The 24159-nt window shown below is 43.5% G+C and overlaps 1 protein-coding gene across 3 annotated transcripts; it reads right to left on the bottom strand.

Annotated features, from left to right (window-relative positions):
- Positions 1 to 6080: 6080 nt before the first annotated feature.
- On the bottom strand, positions 6081 to 23586 carry LOC118965309 (fidgetin-like protein 2). Of its 3 annotated transcripts, none has more exons than XM_090241402.1 (3): positions 23441 to 23583; positions 22767 to 22878; positions 6081 to 11523 (listed from the first exon to the last, which is right to left on the bottom strand). In XM_090241402.1, the coding sequence occupies exons 2-3, from the start codon at positions 22876 to 22878 to the stop codon at positions 10397 to 10399; spliced, it is 1239 nt and encodes a 412-aa protein (XP_090097528.1). In that variant the 5' UTR covers positions 23441 to 23583; the 3' UTR covers positions 6081 to 10396. The 3 variants fall into 3 exon arrangements, 2 of the variants coding, with proteins under 2 accessions (XP_090097528.1, XP_036839617.1); XR_016497329.1 differs by lacking the exon at positions 6081 to 11523 and adding an exon at positions 21408 to 22343 and having other exon boundaries at positions 23441 to 23454; XM_036983722.2 differs by lacking the exon at positions 22767 to 22878 and having other exon boundaries at positions 23441 to 23586.
- Between the last annotated feature and the right edge of the window lie 573 nt (positions 23587 to 24159).

Genomic DNA, 24159 nt, shown 5'->3' on the forward strand with positions numbered 1-24159 from the left:
TTTGGCATGCCTCTGTACACTGTAGATCTAGGGTTTGGTGCATTACCTTCAGAGGACAAAGAGGAGCCGTCAAAAATACCTCACAAATTACATTTACAAAAAGAATAGTTTGTGTGAGATTATCCTAGCAGAGGCCCACATGAAAAAATACTATAGTATAACTATATGTATATACTATAGTATTTACTGTAGTGCTTTGGCAGACATGACTGTAGCAGTTTTTTTTATTCTTATACTGAACAAAAATATAAATGCAACATGCAACAATTTCAAAGATTTTATAGAGTTACAGTTCATATGATGAAATCAGTCAATTGAAATAAATTCATTGGGCCCTAATCTATGGATTTTGAATGACTGGGAATACAGATATGCATCTGTTGGCCATTCAAATTGCCATCGATAAAGTGCAATTGTGTTCATTGTCCGTAGCTTATGCCTGTCCATACCATAACCCCACCGCCACCATGGGGCACTCTGTTCACAACGTTAACATCAGCAAACCGCTCGACCACACGACTCCATACACGTGGTCTGCGGTTGTAAGGCCGGTTGGACATGCTGCCAAATTCCTATTGGAGGCGGCTTGACTTTTTCCACATTTTCTTACGTTACAGCCTTATTTTAAAATGGATTAAATTATTTTTTCCCCTCATCAATCCACACACAATACCACATAATGACGAAGCGAAAACATGTTTTTTGATATTTGCATAAGTATTCAGACCCTTTGCTAATGAGACTCGAAATTGAGCTCATCCTGTTGCCATTGATAATCCTTGAGATGTTTCTACAACTTGACTGGAGTCCACCTGTGGTAAATGCAATTGACTGGATATGATTTGGAAAGGCATACACCTATCTATATAATGTTCCACAGCTAACAGTGCATGTCAGAGCAAAAACCATGCCATGAGGTCAAAGGAATTGTCCGTAGAGCTCCGAGACAGGATTTTGTCGAGGCACAGATCTGGAGAAAGGTAGCAAAAAATGTCTGCAGCATTGAAGGTCCCTTCATTCTTAAATGGAACCACGAAGACTCTTCCTAGAGCTGGCCGCCTGGCCAAACTGAGCAATCAGGGGAGAAGGGCCTTGGTCAAGGAAGTGACCAAGAACCTGATGGTCACTCTGACAGAGCTCTAGAGTTCCTCTGTGGAGATTGGAGAACCTTCCAGAAAGACAAGAATCTCTGCAGCACTCCACCAGTGGTAGTGGTAAAAAACAATATTCTCTGGTCTGTTGAAACCAATAACTTTTTGGCTTGAATACCAAGCGTCACGTCTGGAAGAGACCTGGCACCATCCCTACGGTGAAGCATGGTGGTGGCAAAATCATGCTGTGGGGATGTTTTTCAGCAGCAGGGACTGGGAGACTAGTCAGGATTGAGGCAAAGATGAATGGAGCAAAGTACAGAGAGATCCTTGATGATAACCTGCTCCAGAGTGCTCAGGACCTCAGACTGGGGTGAAAGTTCACCTTCCAACAGGAAAACAACCCTAAGCACACAGCCAAGACAACACAGGAGTGGCTTCGGGACAAGTCTGAATGTTCCGATCGAACATCTGAAAATAGCTGTGCAGCCACGCTCCCCATCCAACCTGACAGAGCTTGAGAGGATCTGCAGAGAGGAATGGGAGAAACTCCCCAAATACAGGTGTGCTAGGCTTGTAGTGTCATACCCAAGAAGAATCTAGTCTGTAATCGCTGCCAAAGGTGCTTCAACAAAGTACTTAGTAAAGGGTCTGAATACTTATGTAAATGTAATATTGCTGTTGTTTTGTTAATGCTTTTGCAAAAAAAAATATAAAGCTCTTTCTGCTTTGTCATTATGGGTATTGTGTTTTTAATACATTTTTGAATAAGGCTATAACGTAACAAAATGTGGAAAAAGTCAGAGGGTCTTAATACTTTCTGAATGCACTGTATAGTAGAGACATGAACATTCAATGCTCTGGCAACAGCTCTGGTGGACATTCCTGCAGTCAGAATGCATTGTGTTGTGTGACAACTGCACATTTTAGAGTGGCCTTTTATTGTCCCCAGCACAAGGTGCACCTGTGTAATGATCACGCTGTTTAATCAGCTTCTTGATATGCCACACCTGTCAGGATAATCTTGGCAAAGGGGAAATGCTCACTAACAGAGATGTAAAGAAATCACTGCACCAAATTTGAGAGAAATAAGCATTCTGTACATTTGGAAAATTTCTGGGATCTTTTATTTCGGCTCATGAAACATGGGACCAACACTTTACATGTTGCGTTTATATTTTTGTTAAGTGTATCTTTGACATAAGTGGGGGCTTTCTCCTTGAGGAAACTGGATAATTACTAAATAGCACATTTTGCATAACCTGTAGGTGTCACGGCCGTCCTCCTCTTCATCTGAAGAGGAGAGGCGAGATGGATCTGAGGACCAGTACGCGGCGTGGTAAGTGTCCATGGTCAATCTTTAATAAAGAAAGTAGTGAACACTGAAAACTATACAAAACCAGTAAACAAAATAACAACCGTGAAGCTAATCATATGGACTGTGCTGAAACAAGCCATCAACATAGACAATCACCCACAAACAAACAGTGCAACCCAGGCTACCTAAGTATGATTCTCAATCAGAGACAACTAATGACACCTGCCTCTGATTGAGAACCATACTAGGCCGAAAACATAAAAATGCCCCAAAACATAGAAAAACATACATAGACTGCCCACCCAACTCACGCCCTGACCATACTAAATAAATACAAAACAACGGAAATAAAGGTCAGAACGTGACAGTAGGTAGGACTGGAGTCTGAACAGATCGTTCAGAGTTTCTGCTCTTCTTTATAACCTGTAATAAGTAAGTAAATATACTTGGTGCTTGTAGGGATAGATCAGGGTGAAAACAATAAGTGTAGGGAGAACTATAAATGGAATATACTTGGCATATAGGTTTCACCCACATGGGTGGCATAAATTGGGATAAGGGGAATGGGTGGGGTATATGCAAATGTAATACTATATTATTACTAGCTAAAAAAAACTGTAGATGCTAGTTTTTTTGCAGATATTACTGTAGTATTTACTATAGTATACTACAAAGTTCTATAGTAAGTACTACACATAATCGAGGGATACTACAGTGTATTCTCTTTTTGACAGCAGTTTAATGATATCCAGAAGTAACACCCAACTGCCACAGGTAATGTGAGGAAGGCAAGCACTGCATTATGGGAGTATGGAATATGTCTGCTGGACTCTTGTCCTGTCCTGAGCGTTGTAACTGATAAAACAACAATTCAATTATCTGTATGCATTTATGCAAATCATTTTTTCAACATTATTTTTTAGAATATTTACTGTCATGGGGTGCTTAGCCTTGAAAAGTCATCAGTTACTAAATTACTAAATGTCTGTGCTTACCAGTGAGAAAGATGAGTCTATGCGCTGTGGTATTATGGCTTGTCATTTTGCATGTGTATAGTCCTTCATTCCTGTGAGTGAATTTGGAGAGGAGGAGAGAGTCTCCAGGAGAGCTGTTAGAAGACATCTGCACGCTGTGCCTGTAGACATGACTCCAGTTAGAGGAGAGAGAGGACCAGATGTCACTGGTGGCTAGCCGACTGCCCACGGACTATGTGAAGCTGTGAGATTTGGCCTGAGGGTCAGTACAGGAGCAGTGCAGGAGAACGGACTGGCCTGGGAAGGCGGTGATCTCTGTATGTTCAGGGCCTGATAGAGTACAGCCTGTAGAATACAAACAGTGACATGTCTGATACATCGGAGTAGGAATATAGGAGATGACCCTAACGCCTAACCGATGATGCAGGATCTAGATACCAGGTCAAGAAAAACATATACATTCCCTGGTTCATTTTGTAGGTGAGTATGTGTGGTGTGTGGCCATTCTCCACCATATGTTCTTCCCTGAGAAGGCTATTAATAATAGGTTTTGTTGTTATGATGTTAGTGAGCAAGTTTTGCCATTATTATATTACTCACAAAAATGCACAGTTGTATACAGTGTATCATCTTACAGTTGTAGATTGTGCTAAGGAAGTTGATGAAAATAAACATTTTGTCTAACCTTTCACATGGAGCCGTTGATTTTACACCTGTACAGAGCGTCATCCTTCTCAGTGATGGTTGTGAGCTGGAGAGAGAGGTTCCCTGTATGCTTCTCGTTGTTATACACCTGCCATCTGCTTCTGTACTCATCACTTACACTAGACTTCCTGATCCCTAGGATCTCTCTGATTGGCTCAGCTTCAACAGTCTTTCGGACATACTCAGGCTTGGCGTCGGGTTCAGAACAGGAGCAGGGCAGCAGGACAGGCTTACCAGGATAGGCAGTCATCTGTGTCACTTCAGGGCCTGACAGAGTACAGCCTATAGAAACAGACAGCACAGAGACAGACCAGTGTGAGGGAGAGGTGGTGCTGTTGATAGCACCTATAGACCAAGCAGGCCACACCGACACAGATAATGCAAAAAACAAAAATGGTTGTTGAAATGGTAAAAAAAAAATTGAGTCAAATGCCCCATTTTTACCGTTATGTTGAAATATATGACACTTTGGACTGTATTGAAATGCAGTAAACATTATACACAAAAAGTGGTCATTTCAAATAACACTTGGAGTGCAGCTTTTTCATATTGATGTTTCAATTTCATGTAATAATGTGCATTAATTGTTGTTAGAGCTATCCAAATTATTACAAAAGCCAGTTGAGAGGTGCACCTATGTATTCTTGTCACACCACAAGCATATGTTGAGACTTACCTGCAGCGATGTGAAGGACTGAGCTGATTAGACACAGACATCAATATGGTGACTGTCCTCACCTGTCACGCCCTGACCTTAGAGAACCTGTTTATTTTTCTATTTGGTTAGGTCAGGGTGTGATTTGGGTGGGCATTCTACTTTTCTATTTCTTTGTTGGCCGGGTATGGTTCCCAATCAGAGGCAGCTGTCTAATGTTGTCTCTGATTGGGAATCCTACTTAGGCAGCCTGTTTTCCACCTGAGTTTGTGGGATGTTGTTTTTGCACAGTAGCTGTATAGCCCTGCAGAACTTTGCGTTCGGTTATCTTTTGTTGTTTTTTTGATGTTCATTTTAAATTAAGAAGATGTACATTTTCCACACTGTGCTTTGGTCTCATTCCGATCTCCAATCCAAAAAACATCCTGTACTTATAGTGCAAAATCTCAATCTATTCCCTACTCTATATTCTAGTGCGATACTGTAAGTAGACCTGGCTAAGCAGCCTGTAGTTTTATCACAAGAGGCGAAGAGAAGTGAATTGCTAATTTTAGGAAATGACAAGGGATTAGTTGGGTTTAAACCACATTCTTTACTATATACATGGCCACTGAATGTTTATCTAGTCTAAAAGTTTGTTTTAAATATCTGTCATTTGTCTTAATCGGTGCAGTAAAAAATATAAAACACGGTGGGCAGAGTATCCTGTATTCTTTTCTTTAGGTGTAGTGTACATATCACAATTCATATTTATAGTTGGTATGACAGATGTATGATTATTTTCTCAAATATGTTGAATCAGTAGTTCTGTAGTTGTTGTATTTGGTTATCTGCCTAGCAACTCATCTGTATTCTGATTAGTCAGATGTTAATTGTTTGACTTAGAACAGGAACTACTTGAGTTGATGCATGGCTGTAACTGTGGTCATTTCATAATGGGCGCGTTCTTCTACTCAGAAGTTGCTGACACCTGCCAGGTCTTAAAATGCTTGGATAGATATTTTACATATCAGCTAACCACATATGTTAAAACAATCTGTCGGTCGAAGACAGAGTCGATGACTTGGCCACACAACCATTGGTTGATGCATGCAACGTCTGAGCAGGGGAACGCGACCCAAGTAAATCTGCAATAGAGTAATCAGTCTCTGTCCAGTGTTGTCTACATAAAGACTCATCTATCCACCATCTAAAGAACCCACAAATGATCCAGGTGTTTTCTTCCCTTGGACAGGTCAGTAAAACAGCTATCCAGGTACCCATCATGTTATATGTACACTCATCATGACCTGCAAATTACAAGATTTTGGTGATAAGAAAACAAACTGGAGACAGTTGGGCATTATCTCTTCATTTCCATTAAACATTTTTATTTTAAAATAGCCTTTTGTGAGGTAGACTAAAACAGTTCAAGAATCATCATTATTCCATAACAGACATGTGAAACAACAGGAAATAAATATTTCCATGACCGTCTTAAAAATGAGGTAGAAATGGCTAGAGAATGTACAAGATACAATAATAATACTACTGTATTAAAAAGATAGTGTTGAAATCCCACTTTTGTTGGACAAACTTATCTCCACGTACACCTTCATATTGATGACGCTGAAGAACATCAACTTGGGACAACAACAAAGAAAGGAGGCCAGGCTAACCTTATTATTAGTAATTGTGACTTAATGCACATTGCATTATGAGTGTTAATGTACTTGTTGCTAAGCGCTTTTCCAGTTCATCAATTTTCTGGATTGTGAAACTATTTCCTCAGCCCTTCACAGAGTCAGCACTCAGAACTGATACAATTCTATAATGCTAACAAAAAGGTAAATGCTTAATGCTAACAAAAGTTTATATTAAATTATTATTTGGCACTGATGCAATCCACTGTGTACATATTTTGTTATTGTGAATGTTTTTCTGGTGCAGATGATTCAAGAGCTGTTGAAACAACTGAAATATGTATGAAGGTCTGTAACCTAGGACACTTACTAGCACAACCTCTCTGCAAAATACTGTTAATGTTCTTTGGATCTGGAAGGATTTTTAAATTATATTTGAACTGAATGTTAAAGATAGAGATTCTGAGCCCCAACAGTTTGCAAATGTATAAGAGGGATATCATATATGGCACACTTTATACCCAGGATGATGTGGTAGCCTTGGACATGTACAGTATGTCTGTCTGCGTGGAACAAAGCAGCTACAGTAATAGCCCTTAGCTACAGAATAAACATATTTTGCAAATATATTCAATAACTATGTTGCTTATCCAATGCCCTGGTTAACCTATAGCCATAAAAACAACATCTATTATGAAAAATGGGCATATTTAGAGTAAAGGGGGTTCTTCAGTTGTGATATTTTTGGTGGTTCTTGAGGCTCTGATGTTGTTTTCACCACTGTGTCCTGAGGTAATAGATCAGTATTATAATAGGCACAGTGAGGTGTATAGAGGCCCAGCAGCTGTACACGGCTACTATAGAAAACACAAAGTAGAGGGGGGTCTGGAGAAAGGACCTGTTACTGAGGTGTATAGTCACATAGAGTTAAGACATTTCAGAAACATACCTAATGTCATTTCTAGGTTACGTTGATAGGAAGGTATTTGATGGATGTAGACATTCACCTCTGGCGTCAAGCAAAGCTTTCATGTTTGAGCACTACAGGCTGAAAGTTGTCATTTGCATTTTGTCACAGGATGTCAACGTTTGTCCAAAAAAAGTGTTTCTTCCCCTTTGCTAACTACATAACACTTAATGAAGATCATCACTCCACCAAAATCTAGATGGGAAATAAAGCAAATATGTTTTATATATCTAAAACAATAATTGATGTACATTATGGTTTCTATTATCCTTTGAATAAAATATATTGAATTACATTCTACGTTTCAGGCATTGGTAGGAATCTCAAGTTTCAATTCGCAAGTTAAAAGACTGGCAGTGTTCTGTGGGTGTTCAAATATTTGAATCTACGTGGCTGTGCGTGTGTGCATGCTTATGTGTAAGTGTGTGTGTGTGTGTGTGTGTGTGTGTGTGTGTGTGTGTGTGTGCGCACAAACGCTAATATTGGTGGCCCTAAAAGCTCTGTGTTCCCTGAAGTGTACAGTGTCTGTATTACAACAGCCATGACTCCATTATATTCTCCATAAAGCTCCCTACAAACACCAAAGGTAATACATACATACATACATTATTTTACAATACAACAATCTTCCTGAGTATTCAATAACAAGACTACATATATTTCTTTAAAAAGGCAAAAAGAAAAAAGAATGCATACATCAAAAACACAAGCAGACTCCGATTTTAGGATTCTAAGAGTATCTCTATGAAAACGGCACATTTGCATTGGTTTGACAGTGTACTACTCTTTAGTAAACTCAGCAAAAAAAGAAACGCCCCTCTTTCAGGACCCTGTCTTTCAAAGATAATTCGTAAAAATTCACAAGTAACTTCACAGATCTTCATTGTAAAGGGTTTAAACACTGTTTCCCAAGCTTGTTCAATGAACCATAAACAATTAATGAATGAACATGCACCTGTGGAACGGTCGTTACGACACTAACAGCTTACAGACAGTAGGCAATTAAGGTCACGGTTATCAAAACTTAGGACACTAAAGAGGCCTTTCTACTGACTCTGAAAAACACCAAAATAAATATGCCAAGGGTCCCTACTCTTCTGTGTGAATGTGCCTTAGGCATGCTGCAAGGAGGCATGAGGACTGCAGATGTGGCCAGAGCAATAAATTGCAATGTCCGTACTGTGAGAAGCCTAAGACAGCGCTACAGGGAGACAGGAAGGACAGCTGATCGTCCTCGCAGTGGCAGACCGCGTGTAACAATACCTGCACGCGATCGGTAAGAACATAACCCCTGCGGGACAGGTACAGGATGGCAAGAACAACTGTCCGAGTTACACTAGGAATGCACAATCCCTCCATCAGTGCTCATACTGTCCGTAATAGGCTGAGAGAGGCAGGACTGAGGGCTAGTAGGCCTGTAATCGGATTTGCGTTTATCGTCGAAGGAATAAGCATTACACCGAGGCCTGTACTCCGGAGCGGGATCGATTTGGAGGTGGAGTGTCCGTCATGGTCTGGGGCGGTGTGTCAAGCATCATCGGACTGAGCTTGTTGTCAATGCAGGCAATCTTAACGCTGTGCGTTACAGGGAAGACATCCTCCTCCCTCGTGGTACCCTTCCTGCAGGCTCATCCTAACATGACCCTCCAGCATGATAATGCCACCATCCATACTGCTCGTTCTGTGCGTGATTTCCTGCAAGACAGTAATGTCAGTGTTCTGCCATGGCCAGCGAAGAGCCTGGATCTGGCAAATCTGGTTCAGTCCATGAGGAGGAGATACACTGCAGTATTTAATGCAGCTGGTGGCCACACCAGATACCTAGTTGACCGTGAGAGGACTTTCTTTTTTTGCTGAGTTTATATGCTGTAGTTAAAATTCTCTCTCTCAAGTATGTTTCTACAAGTATCTCTTTCTGCAGGTTTAAGTATCTCTTTCTGCAGGTTTAAGTATTTCAATGTATTGATAGAGCTGCATGTAACAGTGCATAATGAACAATAGTTCACCTAATTTCAGTTTTTGACAAAATAAGCAATGCATAGTGTAGAGAATCATTGTACCATCTAAACTGCTGTGAAATATATTTTCAATAACCAAAGCTATTGTATTTTCAGCTGTTTAAAGCTGGTGTACGAAACCGAAAGTAAAAGAAGCAAAAACTAAAGACCGGTAAGCATAGAAATCGAGCACATAGAATAGATCTACTGCTTCTTAGGCTTGCTTTCGATGAGCATAGCATATCTATAACTCACATTTCTATGTGAATTTGGTCAGGTTGCCCAAAAAGTTACATATTGCAGCTTTAACAGAAAAAGAAAAAGAGTGAGTGAAACAAACTGAGAAAAAGCAGGGAAGGGAAAACATGATGAAAATGTAGTGATGAGAGGTAGAGAAAGAGGGAGAAATAACATAGAAACACTGTCAAAAGAAAACAGGGAAAAGGGGAGGGGGGAGAGGGGGACATTCGTTTCAAAGCGAGTTGTATAGAGGCACCAAGCCTCAGAAGAGCTGTCATTGTGCTCGTGGTGTCAAGTTATTAAAGTACATCACATCAATTATGTTCTTCTTCTCTACTTTTTGGTCTGAAAGGTTATGATTCTTATGGTGCTGTAGGAGGTAATAGAGTCAAACGTCCTTTCCATATCAAGTGGCCACTCCAATTAAGAGAGCAACTCCTCAAAACAACAACATTGCAATGTCACTGTCTGCCAAAGTAGCAGATTGGGAAATAAATAGGATCCTGAGAGAAGCAGTCGGTAATCCATTCAGACTGCCTGATTTAGCCCTATCCATCTAGATCCCTCCCGCTGTCCTCACACCACCTCACCACACCCATACAGGACAAAGTGACCCTTGACTCTTTGGAGAAAATCTAAGAATGAAAATGATATAAGATAGGAGGTGGATTCAAGTAATTTGCCATTTTCTCTCCTTCCAGGTTAGATCACATGACCTCTCATTGCAAAATCCAATTATTATTTTCCCCCAGTAAGTACTCTACTTGGTTTTTAAATGCCAATAAAACCGAAGGACCCCAAGAGAGTTTTCATTTCAAGTGCCTGATCTAGCGTCCTCCAGTTGGGTCCTCAGATCGTGCATGTGACACAGGCATCTTCATGGCCAGCCTCTGATGGGGAAAGCCATGTTCCCCTCCTCCCCCACTCTCCCCACCTAGGCCTGAGGAGGGGCTGTACTCGCCCTGGCCAACATAAGGAGGCGACACCAGAGGCTTGCCGGGCTTGTAGGCCTGGACTTCTGAGCCCGCTATGTCGTAGTCGTTGCCGTGACCATTGCCGTGGCTCTTGCTGTGGCCGTTGACGAACTTCCTGTACCGCGAGCCGTCTCCTTCTCCTCCCTCCTCCCCCTCTTCCGCCATCTCAAAGGCCTTGCGTTTCAGCGGCCCTCCTGTCTCAGAGCTGGCCCCTAGGCTGTGACTGGGGTAGCCATAGCTGCCCCCCGCCATGGTGGACCGGGGGGTCAGGGGGGTAGGGGTGCTCAGGCCAGAGGGGAGGTAGGAGGCACTGGGGTGGCTGTGGCTGTAACTGGCTGCCAGGCTGGTCTGGAGGTGGGGGTAGCAGCCTGGCGGGTAGTTGTATACAGGGTTGGTAGGGTTGTAGCTGGACACCAGGGTGGGGGTGGTTTGCAGAGAGGCTGGGGGAAGTGCTGAGCCGGGTTGGAGGCAGTATCCTGAGGAGAGGTAGGTGCTGTTGTAGGAGAGGGGGTAGTCCTGAGAGGGGGGGGCATTACAGGAGCCACCACCACTATACCCAGGGTCAGAGGTCAAGTTACTGTTCACCACCGTCACACTGCCCGTGCCAGGGAGGCCCACTGATGCTGATCCCACTTTGGCCCCTGCTGCCAGGGCTTCCAGCGCAGGGTAACACTCCAGGGCCCAGGGCTCAGTCTCACTCTTCAGGAAGGCCCCAGGCTCTGAGTAAGCCCCTGGGGTAGGCCTTTCGTAGGGCAGCTCCAGGCCTGAGTACTTTTCGGCATAGCGTTTTAACAAGGAAGAGGCGGTGAGGGCAGAGATGTCATCGCTGGCCCAGGGGTATCCGGCTGCAGTGGTGTAACCACGTGAGTCGTGTTTGTGGGCGGAGGGAGGGGAGGTGGTGGAAGACACATCCAGGTGCTGCTCAGGCCACTGGGACAGGGGGGCCGCGTGCTCCGGAGACCAGTGCATCTTCAACAGACCTACAGAACCACAGAGAGATGACAAGGAGAGCATGGTTATTCACCGCGTATTAAATTTTGTCAGGTGCCACAAAGAGAGACCTCAGAAAATTACAATTGGCTCAGAACAGGGCATCACGGCTGACCCTTAAATATACATGGAGATTTAACATGAATAATATGCATCTAAATCTCTCATGGCTCAAAGTGGAGGAGAGATTGACTTCATCACTACTTGTTTTTGTAAGAAGTGTTGACATGCTGAATGCACCAAGGTGTCTGGTTAAACTACTAGCACACAGTTTGGACACCCATTCATACCCCACAAGACATGCCACCAAAGGTCTCTTCACAATCCCCGAGTCAACAACAGACTATGGGAGGCGCACAGTACTACATAGAGCCATGGTTACATGGAACTCTATTCCACAGTACTACATAGAGCCATGGTTACATGGAACTCTATTCCACAGTACTACATAGAGCCATGGTTACATGGAACTCTATTCCACAGTACTACATAGAGCCATGGTTACATGGAACTCTATTCCACAGTACTACATATAGCCATGGTTACATGGAACTCTATTCCACAGTACTACATAGAGCCAAGGTTACATGGAACTCTATTCCACAGTACTACATAGAGCCATGGTTACATGGAACTCTATTCCACAGTACTACATAGAGCCATGGTTACATGGAACTCTATTCCACAGTACTACATAGAGCCATGGTTACATGGAACTCTATTCCACATAATGTACCTGATGCAAGCAGTAAAATCAGATAAAAAAAACAGATGAAAATACACCTCATGGAACAGCGGGGACTGTGAAGAGACACACACACAGGTACAGACACACCTACACATACACATGACAAGACACACACTCTACACACGTACACATGGATTTTGTGTTGTAGATATGTGGTAGTAGAGTAGTGGCCTGAGGGAACACACTTAATATGTTGTGAAAGTGGTATGAAATGTAATGTCATATCATTTTTTAAGTTGTATATAACTGCCTTGATGTTGCTGGACCCCAGAAAGAGTAGCTGCTGCCTTGGCAGGAACGGATGGGGATTCATAATAAATACAAAACCCATCAGTCCAGTTTTAGAGCAGAGATAACTGCAAATTATTCAGGTTGTTCAGACAACCATACCACACTGGTAATACACTAACTAAATGCAAATAGATTGAGTTTATACAAGATAAAATACAACAAAGTTCCACTTTACTCAAGGTTTCATGGAGATTGACTTCTTTCTCACTTGAAAACCCAAGAAAATAAGATTTTATAAAAAAACATCACAGTCCCGCTGACCAGCAGAGCCCATTATCATGTTTTTGCTTAGCAATCCCTCTTCTCCCCAGTGCCCCACACTGCTCCTACAGTTCTACCCGCGGTGGGTACCTTGTGCTCTGAGCTCCTCCATGCCTAATCGTCATGAACAACACAGCCCCTGGCCTGGTCTCCAGGGCGATAAGCCCCTATCAGCCGCCCCGCTCCCCTCTGCTCTGTCCTGCTCTCTCACTGGGATCATTGTTGTCCCTCTGTACGGTGCTCTGTGTGTGAGACCCCCACTCTACTCAGTCTAACACCAACACACACACACACACACACACACACACATACAAACAACCGCATACACACTCACACACGCACATTAGTGCAGTGTGTTCCATTGGTGCAGTGATCAACCATTTTGATTGGCTTTGCAGGCGGGTCTTTGAGCAGGCATTAGGATGACATTCCAGGCATTGCAGAGTATTATTAAACTGTCCTGACCCTTTGAGCCTGGGCCAGAAGGAAGAGGGAAAGAGGGGAAAGAGAGAGAGAAAGGTGAAGACAGAGAGAGAGGGGGAGAGAGGGAGCAAAGAGAAACATATGGTTGTTCACATGCTTTACCAGTCTCCACTATGCTAGTCTGTTGCGTGGAGGTGAGCGTTTATGAGCTCAGTGTTGAGTTTGTTTACACTACAACTCTGTAGCGTCTGGTGCCTACATCTGACTGTCTGCTCTCTCCATACACTAAACAGTGTTCTTGTGTGCCCATACATTTGTGGGAGTACAATGTTTGAACACTGCTTTATCGACTGTGCCAGAAGTAGTGTGTTTGTTGTTGAGCTGTGGACAGCGACAGTCCAATGACTGGCTGGAATTACCTGGATTACAGACACATTTACATGGGGGATTGGAAGTTGGCTGGGGAGGGGCTAGATGACTGGGATCTCAGGATTGGATGAATGGAATTATGGGACTGTGATCGTATAATTTAGGGATCAACATGTGGATCGTTTAGCGGCCCTTCTGTTGGTCCTGGTCAATGTGTGACTAAATCCCGCACTCACAGGGAGCCAAGTCCCAATCCCCCCTGGAAATGTCTCTGTGCTCCAGGGAATTCCAGACAGTCATGGGACTGTCCCCGTCCCCAGCTCTACAACAAACACACCACTTCTGGTACAGTCGATAAAGCCGCGCTCAAACATTGCACTCCCACAAAAGTACGCGCACACAAATACACACTCTTTAGCGACGGAGCTTTGTTCAGTATTGAAGCTCCCGACCAGCTGACCTGGTTTTGAGAGTCTGTGTTGGATCAGGGTTAAGTCGAGGGAAAGAATAAACACAATCCACACGGACACATCTACAGTATACTAGGGTGTACATACAAAGGCTTACACAAAGTGACTTCAAGGGAAACACACCTATACACATACACACTCTCCGAGACACAGACTGACCCACACATGCACATGCTGTGCATGGGGATATACACAAACACACACAGTCTGAGTAATTCTCACTGAGATGGGAGCAATCTCTAATCAAGATGAGACATTTTCTACTGTACCAGGCTTAATCTATGTTCTGTAAACCAAATCTACACTCAAACTGTCTGAAGGCTGAATGAAGTCGGGAATCAGGATCAGACTGGACTGGAGACTATCACAACAACACAATTATGGATTAGGAGATGCAAAGCTAGTGCGTGTATGTGATTTTTTTGCGCATGCATACAATACTTGTGTGTTTGTGTGCACGCACATGTCTATGCTTACAGTAGTTGTGTGTTTGTGTGCACGCACATGTCTATGCTTACAGTAGTTGTGTGTTTGTGTGCACGCACATGTCTATGCTTACAGTAGTTGTGTGTTTGTGTGCACACACATGTCTATGCTTACAGTAGTTGTGTGTTTGTGTGCACACACATGTCTATGCTTACAGTAGTTGTGTGTTTGTGTGCACGCACATGTCTATGCTTACAGTAGTTGTGTGTTTGTGTGCACGCACATGTCTATGCTTACAGTAGTTGTGTGTTTGTGTGCACGCACATGTCTATGCTTACAGTAGTTGTGTGTTTGTGTGCACGCACATGTCTATGCTTACAGTAGTTGTGTGTTTGTGTGCACGCACATGTCTATGCTTACAGTAGTTGTGTGTTTGTGTGCACGCACATGTCTATGCTTACAGTAGTTGTGATTCATAAAGGAGGGTGAGGAGATTCCAGGAAGGATGAGGGAAAACAGTGAGTATATAACACAGCCATCTGTAGCAGAGGATGTATGGGGAGGAGGGTATGGAGGAGGGCCCACTTTCTAATGGCTTTTTAATCATTAAGTATGTGTGTTTTTTGTTTCTCATCATCTATTGCTGTCCTGTTGTTGGAAGCATATTCTTATTGTTTGTGATGTTGTAAGTCTTCAAAATCATTTTGAAGGGCGTTGAAACTTCACTCTGGGTGATCATACAAAACATGGAGGAGACAAAATGTGTTCTCAATCATGAGATACTATAGCGCAAATCCTAATTTCAGATATGCGTACATAATTTCAAACTTTCGAACAAACCTCCTATTGATATTTAAATGTGCATAAGTAGGATGCTTTACACATGTTTGAAATATTCAATGGGAGGTTTGTTCGAAAGTTTGAAATTATGTACGCATATCATGATTGATTGAATGATGTCAGAAGTGTGAAACAGTGACTTATACTGTAGTGCAACATTGTTTCAAGACACTGGTTCCAAATAGTGCTACTTGTGTGCATTGCATGATTCTAACCGTTTACTAAACTCTGGTTCTATAATCAAATCAAACTTTATTTGTCACATGTGCCGAATACAACAAGTGTAGACTTTACCGTGCTTACTTGCAAGCCCTTAACCAACAATGCAGTTCCGACGTTTAGACCTGACCCTAACCCTAACCCAGACCCTAACCCTGACCCTAACCCAGACCCTAACCCTAACCCAGACCCTAACCCAGACCCTAACCCAGACCCTAACCCAGACCCTAACCCAGACCCTAACCCAGACCCTAACCCTAACCCAGACCCTAACCCAGACCCTAACCCAGACCCTAACCCAGACCCTAACCCAGACCCTAACCCAGACCCTAACCCTAACCCAGACCCTAACCCAGACCCTAACCCTGACCATAACCCAGACCCTAACCCTGACCCTAACCCTAACCCAGACCCTAACCCAGACCCTAACCCAGACCCTAACCCAGACCCTAACCCAGACCCTAACCCAGACCCTGACCCTAACCCAGACCCTAACCCAGACCCTAACCCTGACCCAGACCCTAACCCTGACCCTAACCCTGACCCTAACCCAGACCCTGACCCTAACCCTGACCCTAACCCAGACTCTAACCCAGGCCCTAACCCAGACCCTGACCCAGACCCTGACCCTAACCCAGACCCTAACCCTGACCCAATGTTTTGAGTGTGTGGATGGATCTAACATGTTGTGCAAATGAGAGTTGACTGAGTGTGTTTGTGTGTATGTATCCGTGTGGCGTACGTGCGGACACTGTCGTGGGGACCCCAAACAGAAACAGCTGTTTTGAGCAGAGGAACCTTCTCTCTCTGTGTCCAGCCTGTCCCTCAGCTCCTATTGTCTCCCCACGTCCCCTAACAAAGCCCATGGACCCTATTGTCTGACAGTAGATCCTATAAAAACTCAAACATCTCACTAACACAGACCAGCCCCATAGATCCACCAGCAGTACTGACAGTTTACAAGACGTGTGTGTGTGTGTGTGTGTGTGTGTGTGTGTGTGTGTGTGTGTGTGTGTGTGTGTGTGTGTGTGTGTGTGTGTGTGTGTGTAATGAGTAGTGGCTCCTGAAATCTGAGACCTGGAGGAAGTGAGATAGAGTTACAGCCCCCCCTGTTCTTCCACCACACATGCACACACTCTCCCTGTCACTCACACACACACACACACACACACATACACCAGCCTCCTCCTGCTCCCCGGGGGTCAAGGCTAACTCTACACCCCAGGCCCTCACATGGATCCAACACACCTCATGGGACCAGGGGGCCAGTAAAACAGGCATATTGTGCATGTGTGTGTGCCTGAGCAACAAACAGGGACCAGGGGGCTTGTAAACAAGAGCTTGATCAATCCAATCAGAGGATGGCTAGTATGTGCCTCCCCTCCTAGTCCAGCTTTCAACACCCTCCACTCTGTCCGAAGCTCTGACCCCCCCTCCCACCTCCACTCCACTCCACTGCAGCCAGTCTGTGAGAGAGCAGCTTAGTCTCGCTGGACTGGTCCTAATTACATAGCCGGGTAGAGAGAGGATTAAGCTTCTGCTCTCTCTCTCTGTCTCGCTCACTCTCAGTCTCTCTCTCTCCCTATACCTGCCGTCAATCACCAACGATGACCAGTGTGCAAATGACCATTCCACAGCCAGCAGAGACATATGTGCTGTTCAGGTTTGTGTTCTCTAGAACTCATAACACCACAAATCACTAAGACTGGAGAGACCAAACCCACTGATGATGTTCCTCATTTTTAGATGTTCAACCTTTTCAACAATCTACACACACTCTTATTCCGAATAAGATAATGGTTCTAATCTAAATGAAAGAATCTGATCATTCAACCTATGGGCCAGAGTTATGTACATGCACATGATCGATATGAGCAGAAGAGCTGCTGGTGTGAATTCTTTCCCCCTCTTGGTAGCGGTCCACTGCAGGGTCAGTATTAGCAATTAAAGGGTTAATCAGACGAATAGTGGAGAGAGAAATGTGGGGGGAGGGGCACATGGACCTGGGATTTTGGGGGGGGAAAGAAAACTGCCCTTATGGTAGGTAGCCTGACCACTCCAACATCGCTATTACTCAGTAAATATTAAACAAAGACTTCAACACTTGCTGGACACACACACACACACATATGCACACATGCACACATACACACACATACACAGACATGCGAACATACATTCAGTACCAGTAAAATGTTTGGACACACCTACTCATTCAAGGGCTTTTCTTTATTGTTACTATTTTCTACAGTCTAGAATAATAGTGAAGACATCAAAACTATGAAATAACACACATGGAATCATGTAGTAACCAAAAAAGTGTTAAACAAATCAAAATATATTTTATGTTTGAGATTCTTCAAAGTAGCCACCCTTTGCCTTGATCACAGCTTTGCACACTCTTGACATTCTCTCAACCAGCTTCATGAGGTAGTCACCTGGAATGCATTTGCAATTAACAGGTGTGCCTTGTTAAAAGTTAATTTGTGGAATTTCTTTCCTTCTTAATGAGTTTGAGCCAATCAGTTGTGTTGTGACAAGGTAGGGGTGGTATACAGAACATAGCCCTATTTGGTAAAAGACCGTCCATATTATGGCAAGAACAGCTCAAATAAGCAAAGAGAAATGACAGTCCATCATTACTTTAAGACATGAAGGTCAGTCAATGTGGAAAATGTCAAAAACGTTGAATGTTTCTTCAAGTGCAGTCGCAAAAGCCATCAAGCACTATGATGAAACTGGCTCTCATAAGGACCGCCACAGGAAAGGAAGACCCAGAGTTACCTCTAATGCAGAGGATAAGATCATTAGCGTTTACCAGCCTCAGAAATTGCAGCCCAAATAAATGCTTCACAGAGTTAAAGTAACAGACACAACTCAACATCAACTGTTCAGAGGAGACTGTGAATCAGGACTTTATTATTATTATTTTAACTTTTATTTAACTAGGCAAGTCAGTTAAGAACAAATTCTTATTAACAATGATGGCCTACCCCTGCCAAACCCGTGCAACGCTGGGCCAATTGTGCACCGCCTTATGGGACTCCCAATCGTGGCTGGATGTAATACAGCCTGGATTCAAACCAGAGAATGTAGCGACGCCTCTTGCACTGTGATGCAGTGCCTTAGACTGCTGCGCCACTCGGGAGCCCTAGTGGTCAAATTCATGGTTGAATTGCTGCAAAGAAACCACTACTAAAGGACACCAAGAAGAAGAAGAGACTTGCTTGGGCCAAGAAACACGAGCAATGGACATTAGACCAGTAGAAATCTGTACTTTGGTCTGAGGAGTCCAAATTTGATATATTTGGTTCCAACCGCTGTGTCTTTGTGAGATGTAGAGTAGGTGAACGGATGATCTCCGCATGTGTGGTTCCCACCGTGAAACATGGAGGAGGTGTGATGGTGCTTTGCTGGTGACACAGTCTGTGGTTTATTTAGAATTCAAGGCACACTTAACCACAGCATTCTGCAGCGATACGCCATCCCATCTAGTTTGAGCTTAGTGGGACTATCATGTGTTTTTCAACAGGACAATGACCCAAAACACACCTCCAGGCTGTGTAAGGGCTATTTGACCAAGAAGGATAGTAATGGAGTGCTGCATCAGATGACCTGGCCTCCACAATCACCCAACCTCAACCCAATTGAGATGGTTGGGATGAGTTGGACCGCAGAGTGAAGGAACAGCAGACAACAAGTGCTCAGCGTATGTAGGAACTCCTTCAAGACGGTTGGAAAAGCATTCCTCATGAAGCTGGTTGAGAGAATGCCAAGAGTGTGCAAAGCTGTCATCAAGGCCAAGGGTGGCTACTTTGAAGAATCTAAAATCTAAAATATATTTAGATTTGTTTAACACTTTTTTTTGGTTACTACATGATTCCATATGTGTTATTTCATTTTGATGTCTTCACTATTATGCTACAATGTAGAAAATAATTCAAATAAAGAAAAACCCTTGAATGAATAGGTGTGTCCAAACATTTTACTGGTACTGTACACTGTGGCTGAGATAGTTGACCTGTGTTAATGTGTTGTGTTTGACTGAGATACACAGATAGGTCTGTGCCGGTCGTAAAGATCAGGATGTAAAGTTTGAGTGTGACGTGCAGGCCGGCCGAGCGGCCAGAGTGAGAGAGAATCCCAGTCATCCTGCAGATTACTCAGGTTGTTGGAATGTCTGGAATTCAACCTGAGACATATTTACACAGCACATATCCTCACGCAAGAGAGAGACCGAGAGAGATGAAAGGACAGCAAAAAAAAAAAAAAATGTTTGTTTAGGGCCCTGATTAATCACGCTCTATCAGCTGGTCACTCATTATTGGGTGATTTGTATTCATCAGTACTAATTCAAGCCATTGGTTGGATCAATACGGAACGCATCAGAGGACCAATGGGACATTAATATACAGGGACGCCCGTGAGGACTCTGTGGACCGCCCACCCTCCAACAACCACTCCCCACTGGGCACAGATATCAATTGATTGTCTATTCCAGATTTCATTGAAATGACGTAGAAACAACGTTGATTCAACCAGTGGACCACTATGGCCACAAAGATCCATACAATACACACAAACTACCTTAGATTCATACTAAAAACACCACAGACACTGAAACTGTATGTTATGTACTGTATAAGCATTGGATGCATGGCCCACAAGCACTAGATACTTTACAGGCCAATCAAGCCCGTCAGAGAAGAAGCTACTGGTGTGTCACTTATTTTCTTCCCCTCTCCCCTTACCCCCTCTATCCTGGGTTTTTTAGCAGGGCATATCTTCCATAGGGCCACAGTGATGTCAATCTACATGCCATCAGGTCCTCTTAAAATATAACATGCATGCATTTGATCATTTGAAGTTGGCTCGCACAGCTACTGCCTGAAAAGCTAAACGTTAGCCTGTCATACTGGAGCAGCAAAGTGTGTGAAAGCTGTTTTACTTTGAACATTGGTTTTGGTTAAACAGGGTTCTTGTTCTCTCTTCTATTCTCTCTTTCCCGCTACACCTCTTCTGTGCCCCCCCTCTCCCTCGGTGTGTCCATCCATGCCTGTGTGGTTTAGGCCACCCCTCCCCCACACCCTGTCTCTTACGGCTCACCCACACATGTGGCCGGAGCTGCCTGGCCTCTCTGCTCATTGTGTCCACTCATATATCAGCCTGCAGCTGACCAGTCCCTCCTCCTGACCATCTGCCCTTTTTTCCCCCTCTCTCTCTCTCCCTCTCTCTCTCTCATATATATATATATATATAGATAGTTCTCTTTTTCTGTTTCTCCATGCCTCCTGTGTTGAATGACTAAACGGTCTCTCTGATCTTGCTGTTGGTTACAGACTCTACATCATTGCAGGCCAGGGCAATATAAGCCTTTACCACCTAATGAGGACCTTAAATGAGCTGGACTCAAATTTGCTTAACGAGCTGTCATGAACACTATGTTGGCCTGATGTGCACCTTTGTGTGTGTGTCTGACAGAGAGAGAGAGATGCAGAGAGAGTGAGAGAAAGTGTGTGTGCGAGCATGCGTTCCTGTGTGTGTGTGTGTGTGTGTGTGTGTGTGTGTGTGTGTGTGTGTGTGTGTGTGTGTGTGTGTGTGAATCCCTACACACCAGTTTAATTAATGCTCATTGACACCCCGTCACTAACGACCGGACTCTCATTCACTTCACCCTGGTCTGTTTACCTACGGGCCACACAAGCTATTCACTACCACGTTTAGATCACACACTCCTAATTATGACAACTGTGTGTGTGAGTCTTTAAAAAACAGGAATGTTGCAGATGTACGCTAGGCAAACTCATTTCAGACAAGACACAAGTCATGTGTGTTCACACAACTCACTCTTTCTTTTCAAAGAACCAAAAAATACAATTTGGGAAAATAGTATCTTTCTCTTTCTCTTAGCTTAGCAGGAGTCCTGCTAGCACACAGAGGTAGGTAAGGTAATGCATTATTTCAATCATGTTGGAGTGGTAATCCTGTTAAACCTTCTCCTAATCAATAACCTCAGTCAATATGAGCATATTCATTAGCTTGGCTTAGAGATCCCTCATGCAAAGCACACACGCATATTGAAGCGTATCAATCTACCCAGCTTTCACCAACAATACACACCCATTTATGGGAATGCATCACACACAAAAATACCAGACTTTTTGTGTCCTATTAAGTATGTAAAATGAATAACATCCAAAATAATAATGTCCACAGAGGCAATCCATGAATTGGTATAGTTTTACACCAGGAGATAGGAAAGGGTACGGTGGCAAAGTCCAGGGGGGCAGGGCTAATTTGACCATCTGTGAATGGACACAGGGCATAAAATACATAATGAGGTGGGACTGCTCACTGTGACATTGCCAGTCCCAGCCTGACTGTACCAGCACACCTCAGTCACATGGAGGAGAGAGGATAAATAGGATATTCTCTACCCCCAATACATTGGACAGGAAGATCATTGTTGTTTTAATAGTGGCCTTTCATTGAGAGAAAGAAAGAACAGAGAGGGAAGGAGAGCAACCAAGCTCTTTTTGTAGGGATTGACAGGACTGGGCATCTTGCTGCCCTGCTCCCTGGTAAAGAGGAGAGTACTGAGTCCACTCAGAGTTGGTGGGAGGGGGGGGACACACGTTACACATTCTGCTTCTGGCTGGTCCTGGGCTGCTGCTGGCTCTCTGAGTGGGTCTGTCAGTATTTGTTATCATACACCACTCCATGGCTAGCCTCAGTAACCTCCACTACTCCTACACACTGATGACTGCCAAGGAGAGAGAGCAGGGAGTTAGACAGCGCTGGAGAAATACAATACACACCTATGTACGTAATCACATCAAAAAGCTGCATTCACTCACTGGTTGTATATTCATATTGAAGTGACCCAAATGCAAACACTTATTCTCATCTTTGAGCACATTAATGCTCCCTCACTCACTAACTCACTATCTCACTAGCATGTCAAATTAATTAAAAAAACTACTAATGCATAATTACTATGACGGAAAGGATTAATGTAATTGAGAGAAATCTAAAACAAAAACACTGGAAAAACATGAGTATTTTTGTACACATTAGGTATATTATTGGAGCTAACAGGAATGGGCGTACTCTTCATGAAAGGCACGTGCACAATTTAAACCTAACAACATATAGTGCTGTGTGTGTGTGTGTGTGTGTGTGTTACCAGATGCTCGGAAAGGAAGGGAAAAGCTTCTGCCCTCTGATTGCAAAACAGCAACACCACCATCAGAAGAAAAAAGACTGAAGACTTTCCAATTCTCTGCACCCACCAACATCTCCTCACACACAAGCACAGTTACACACACGCACCAACAACAGCAATCAGAACTTTGTACTTTGTCAAGTGTTGAAGAATGCAGATGTGTTATTCCCATACAAAGCAAAAATACAGGAAGCAGGATAAAAATATAAAGATAACTGAGGAGTTTGGGAGTATATGAGATGATCAACATTTACATAATAGACACATCCCACTGGGCACTGACATCAATTCAACGTTTATTCCATGTTGGTTGGAAACAACGTTGACCCAGTGAGATGGTAGAGAAAAAAAAAATGGCAATAAAGATTGAGAATCATTTTGAATATTTGTATGAGAGGAGAAAGCTATCTTAATTCAACAGCAGGTTTAGAGGGGAAGAAATAAAGTGACATCACAAAACCGGTTACGGGAGTGAGAGAAGAGAAAAGCAGAAAAGAGGAGGAATGTGGAGAGCACAGCGTGATAAGACAAACAAGAAGGATAAAGAATCTGTTGGTATGGGAGAGAAATAAAGAAGGAAGATGAAAGAAACAGAAGGAAAGGAGGAAATGCTCTAAAATAAAATCTAGTCCTACCTGCTCATGCTTGTATTTCCTTGATATGATGGGTTCTATCTGGAAGCCAATAGATTGACCCACACAGTAAGGCAGTGTTTTTCCACTTCTGGGACTCTATCCTTCTCTGCTCTCATACTCTACCCCTCCCTCTCGCTCCCCTAGTGACAACAGAGCAGCACATACATCCCCTCCCCCATCCACTCCTCCCCTCCCCCTCCCCATCCCTCTCTTTTGTTAAAAACTATTTAAGCAGGAAGGGAGAGAGGCAAAAAGTGACCAATCATGACGTGTCAGAGAGGAGCCTGTATTCCCCTGCGGATTGTGTGTGTGTGTGTGTGTGTGTGTGTGTGTGTGTGTGTGTGTGTGTGTGTGTGTGTGTGTGTGTGTGTGTGTGTGTGTGTGTGTGTGTGAGTGTGTGAGAGAGGGAGACCCCAATTAGACTCAACCAAATCATGAGAAAACAAAAATATAATTACTTGACACATTGGAAGTAATTAACAAAAATGCTATTTGGCCCTAAACAGAGAGTACACAGTGGCAGAATACCTGACCACTGTGTCCGACCCAAACTTAAGGAAAGCTTAACTATGTACAGACTCAGTGAGCATAGCCTTGCTATTGAGAAAGGCCACCGTAGGCAGACCTGGCTCTCAAGAGAAGACATGTGCACATTGTGCATATTGTCCACAAAAGGAGGTGGAAACTGAGCTGCACTTCCTAAACTGCTGCCAAATGTA

This window comes from Oncorhynchus mykiss, chromosome 7, assembly GCF_057628025.1.
Source record: "Oncorhynchus mykiss isolate SJ-2025 chromosome 7, ASM5762802v1, whole genome shotgun sequence".
Taxonomy (NCBI): Eukaryota; Metazoa; Chordata; class Actinopteri; order Salmoniformes; family Salmonidae; genus Oncorhynchus; species Oncorhynchus mykiss.

What these genes read in the sequence shown, in the direction of transcription:
- LOC118965309 (XM_090241402.1), bottom strand. Translation starts at nt 22,878, where the DNA reads ATGTTGGTGGGTGCAGAGAATTGGAAAGTCTTCAGTCTTTTTTCTTCT. An exon ending in CCTTCCTTTCCGAGCATCTG is followed by an intron (nt 11,524 to 22,766) that starts GTAACACACACA and finishes GTGGTTCTGTAG; the next exon opens with GTCTGTTGAAGATGCACTGG.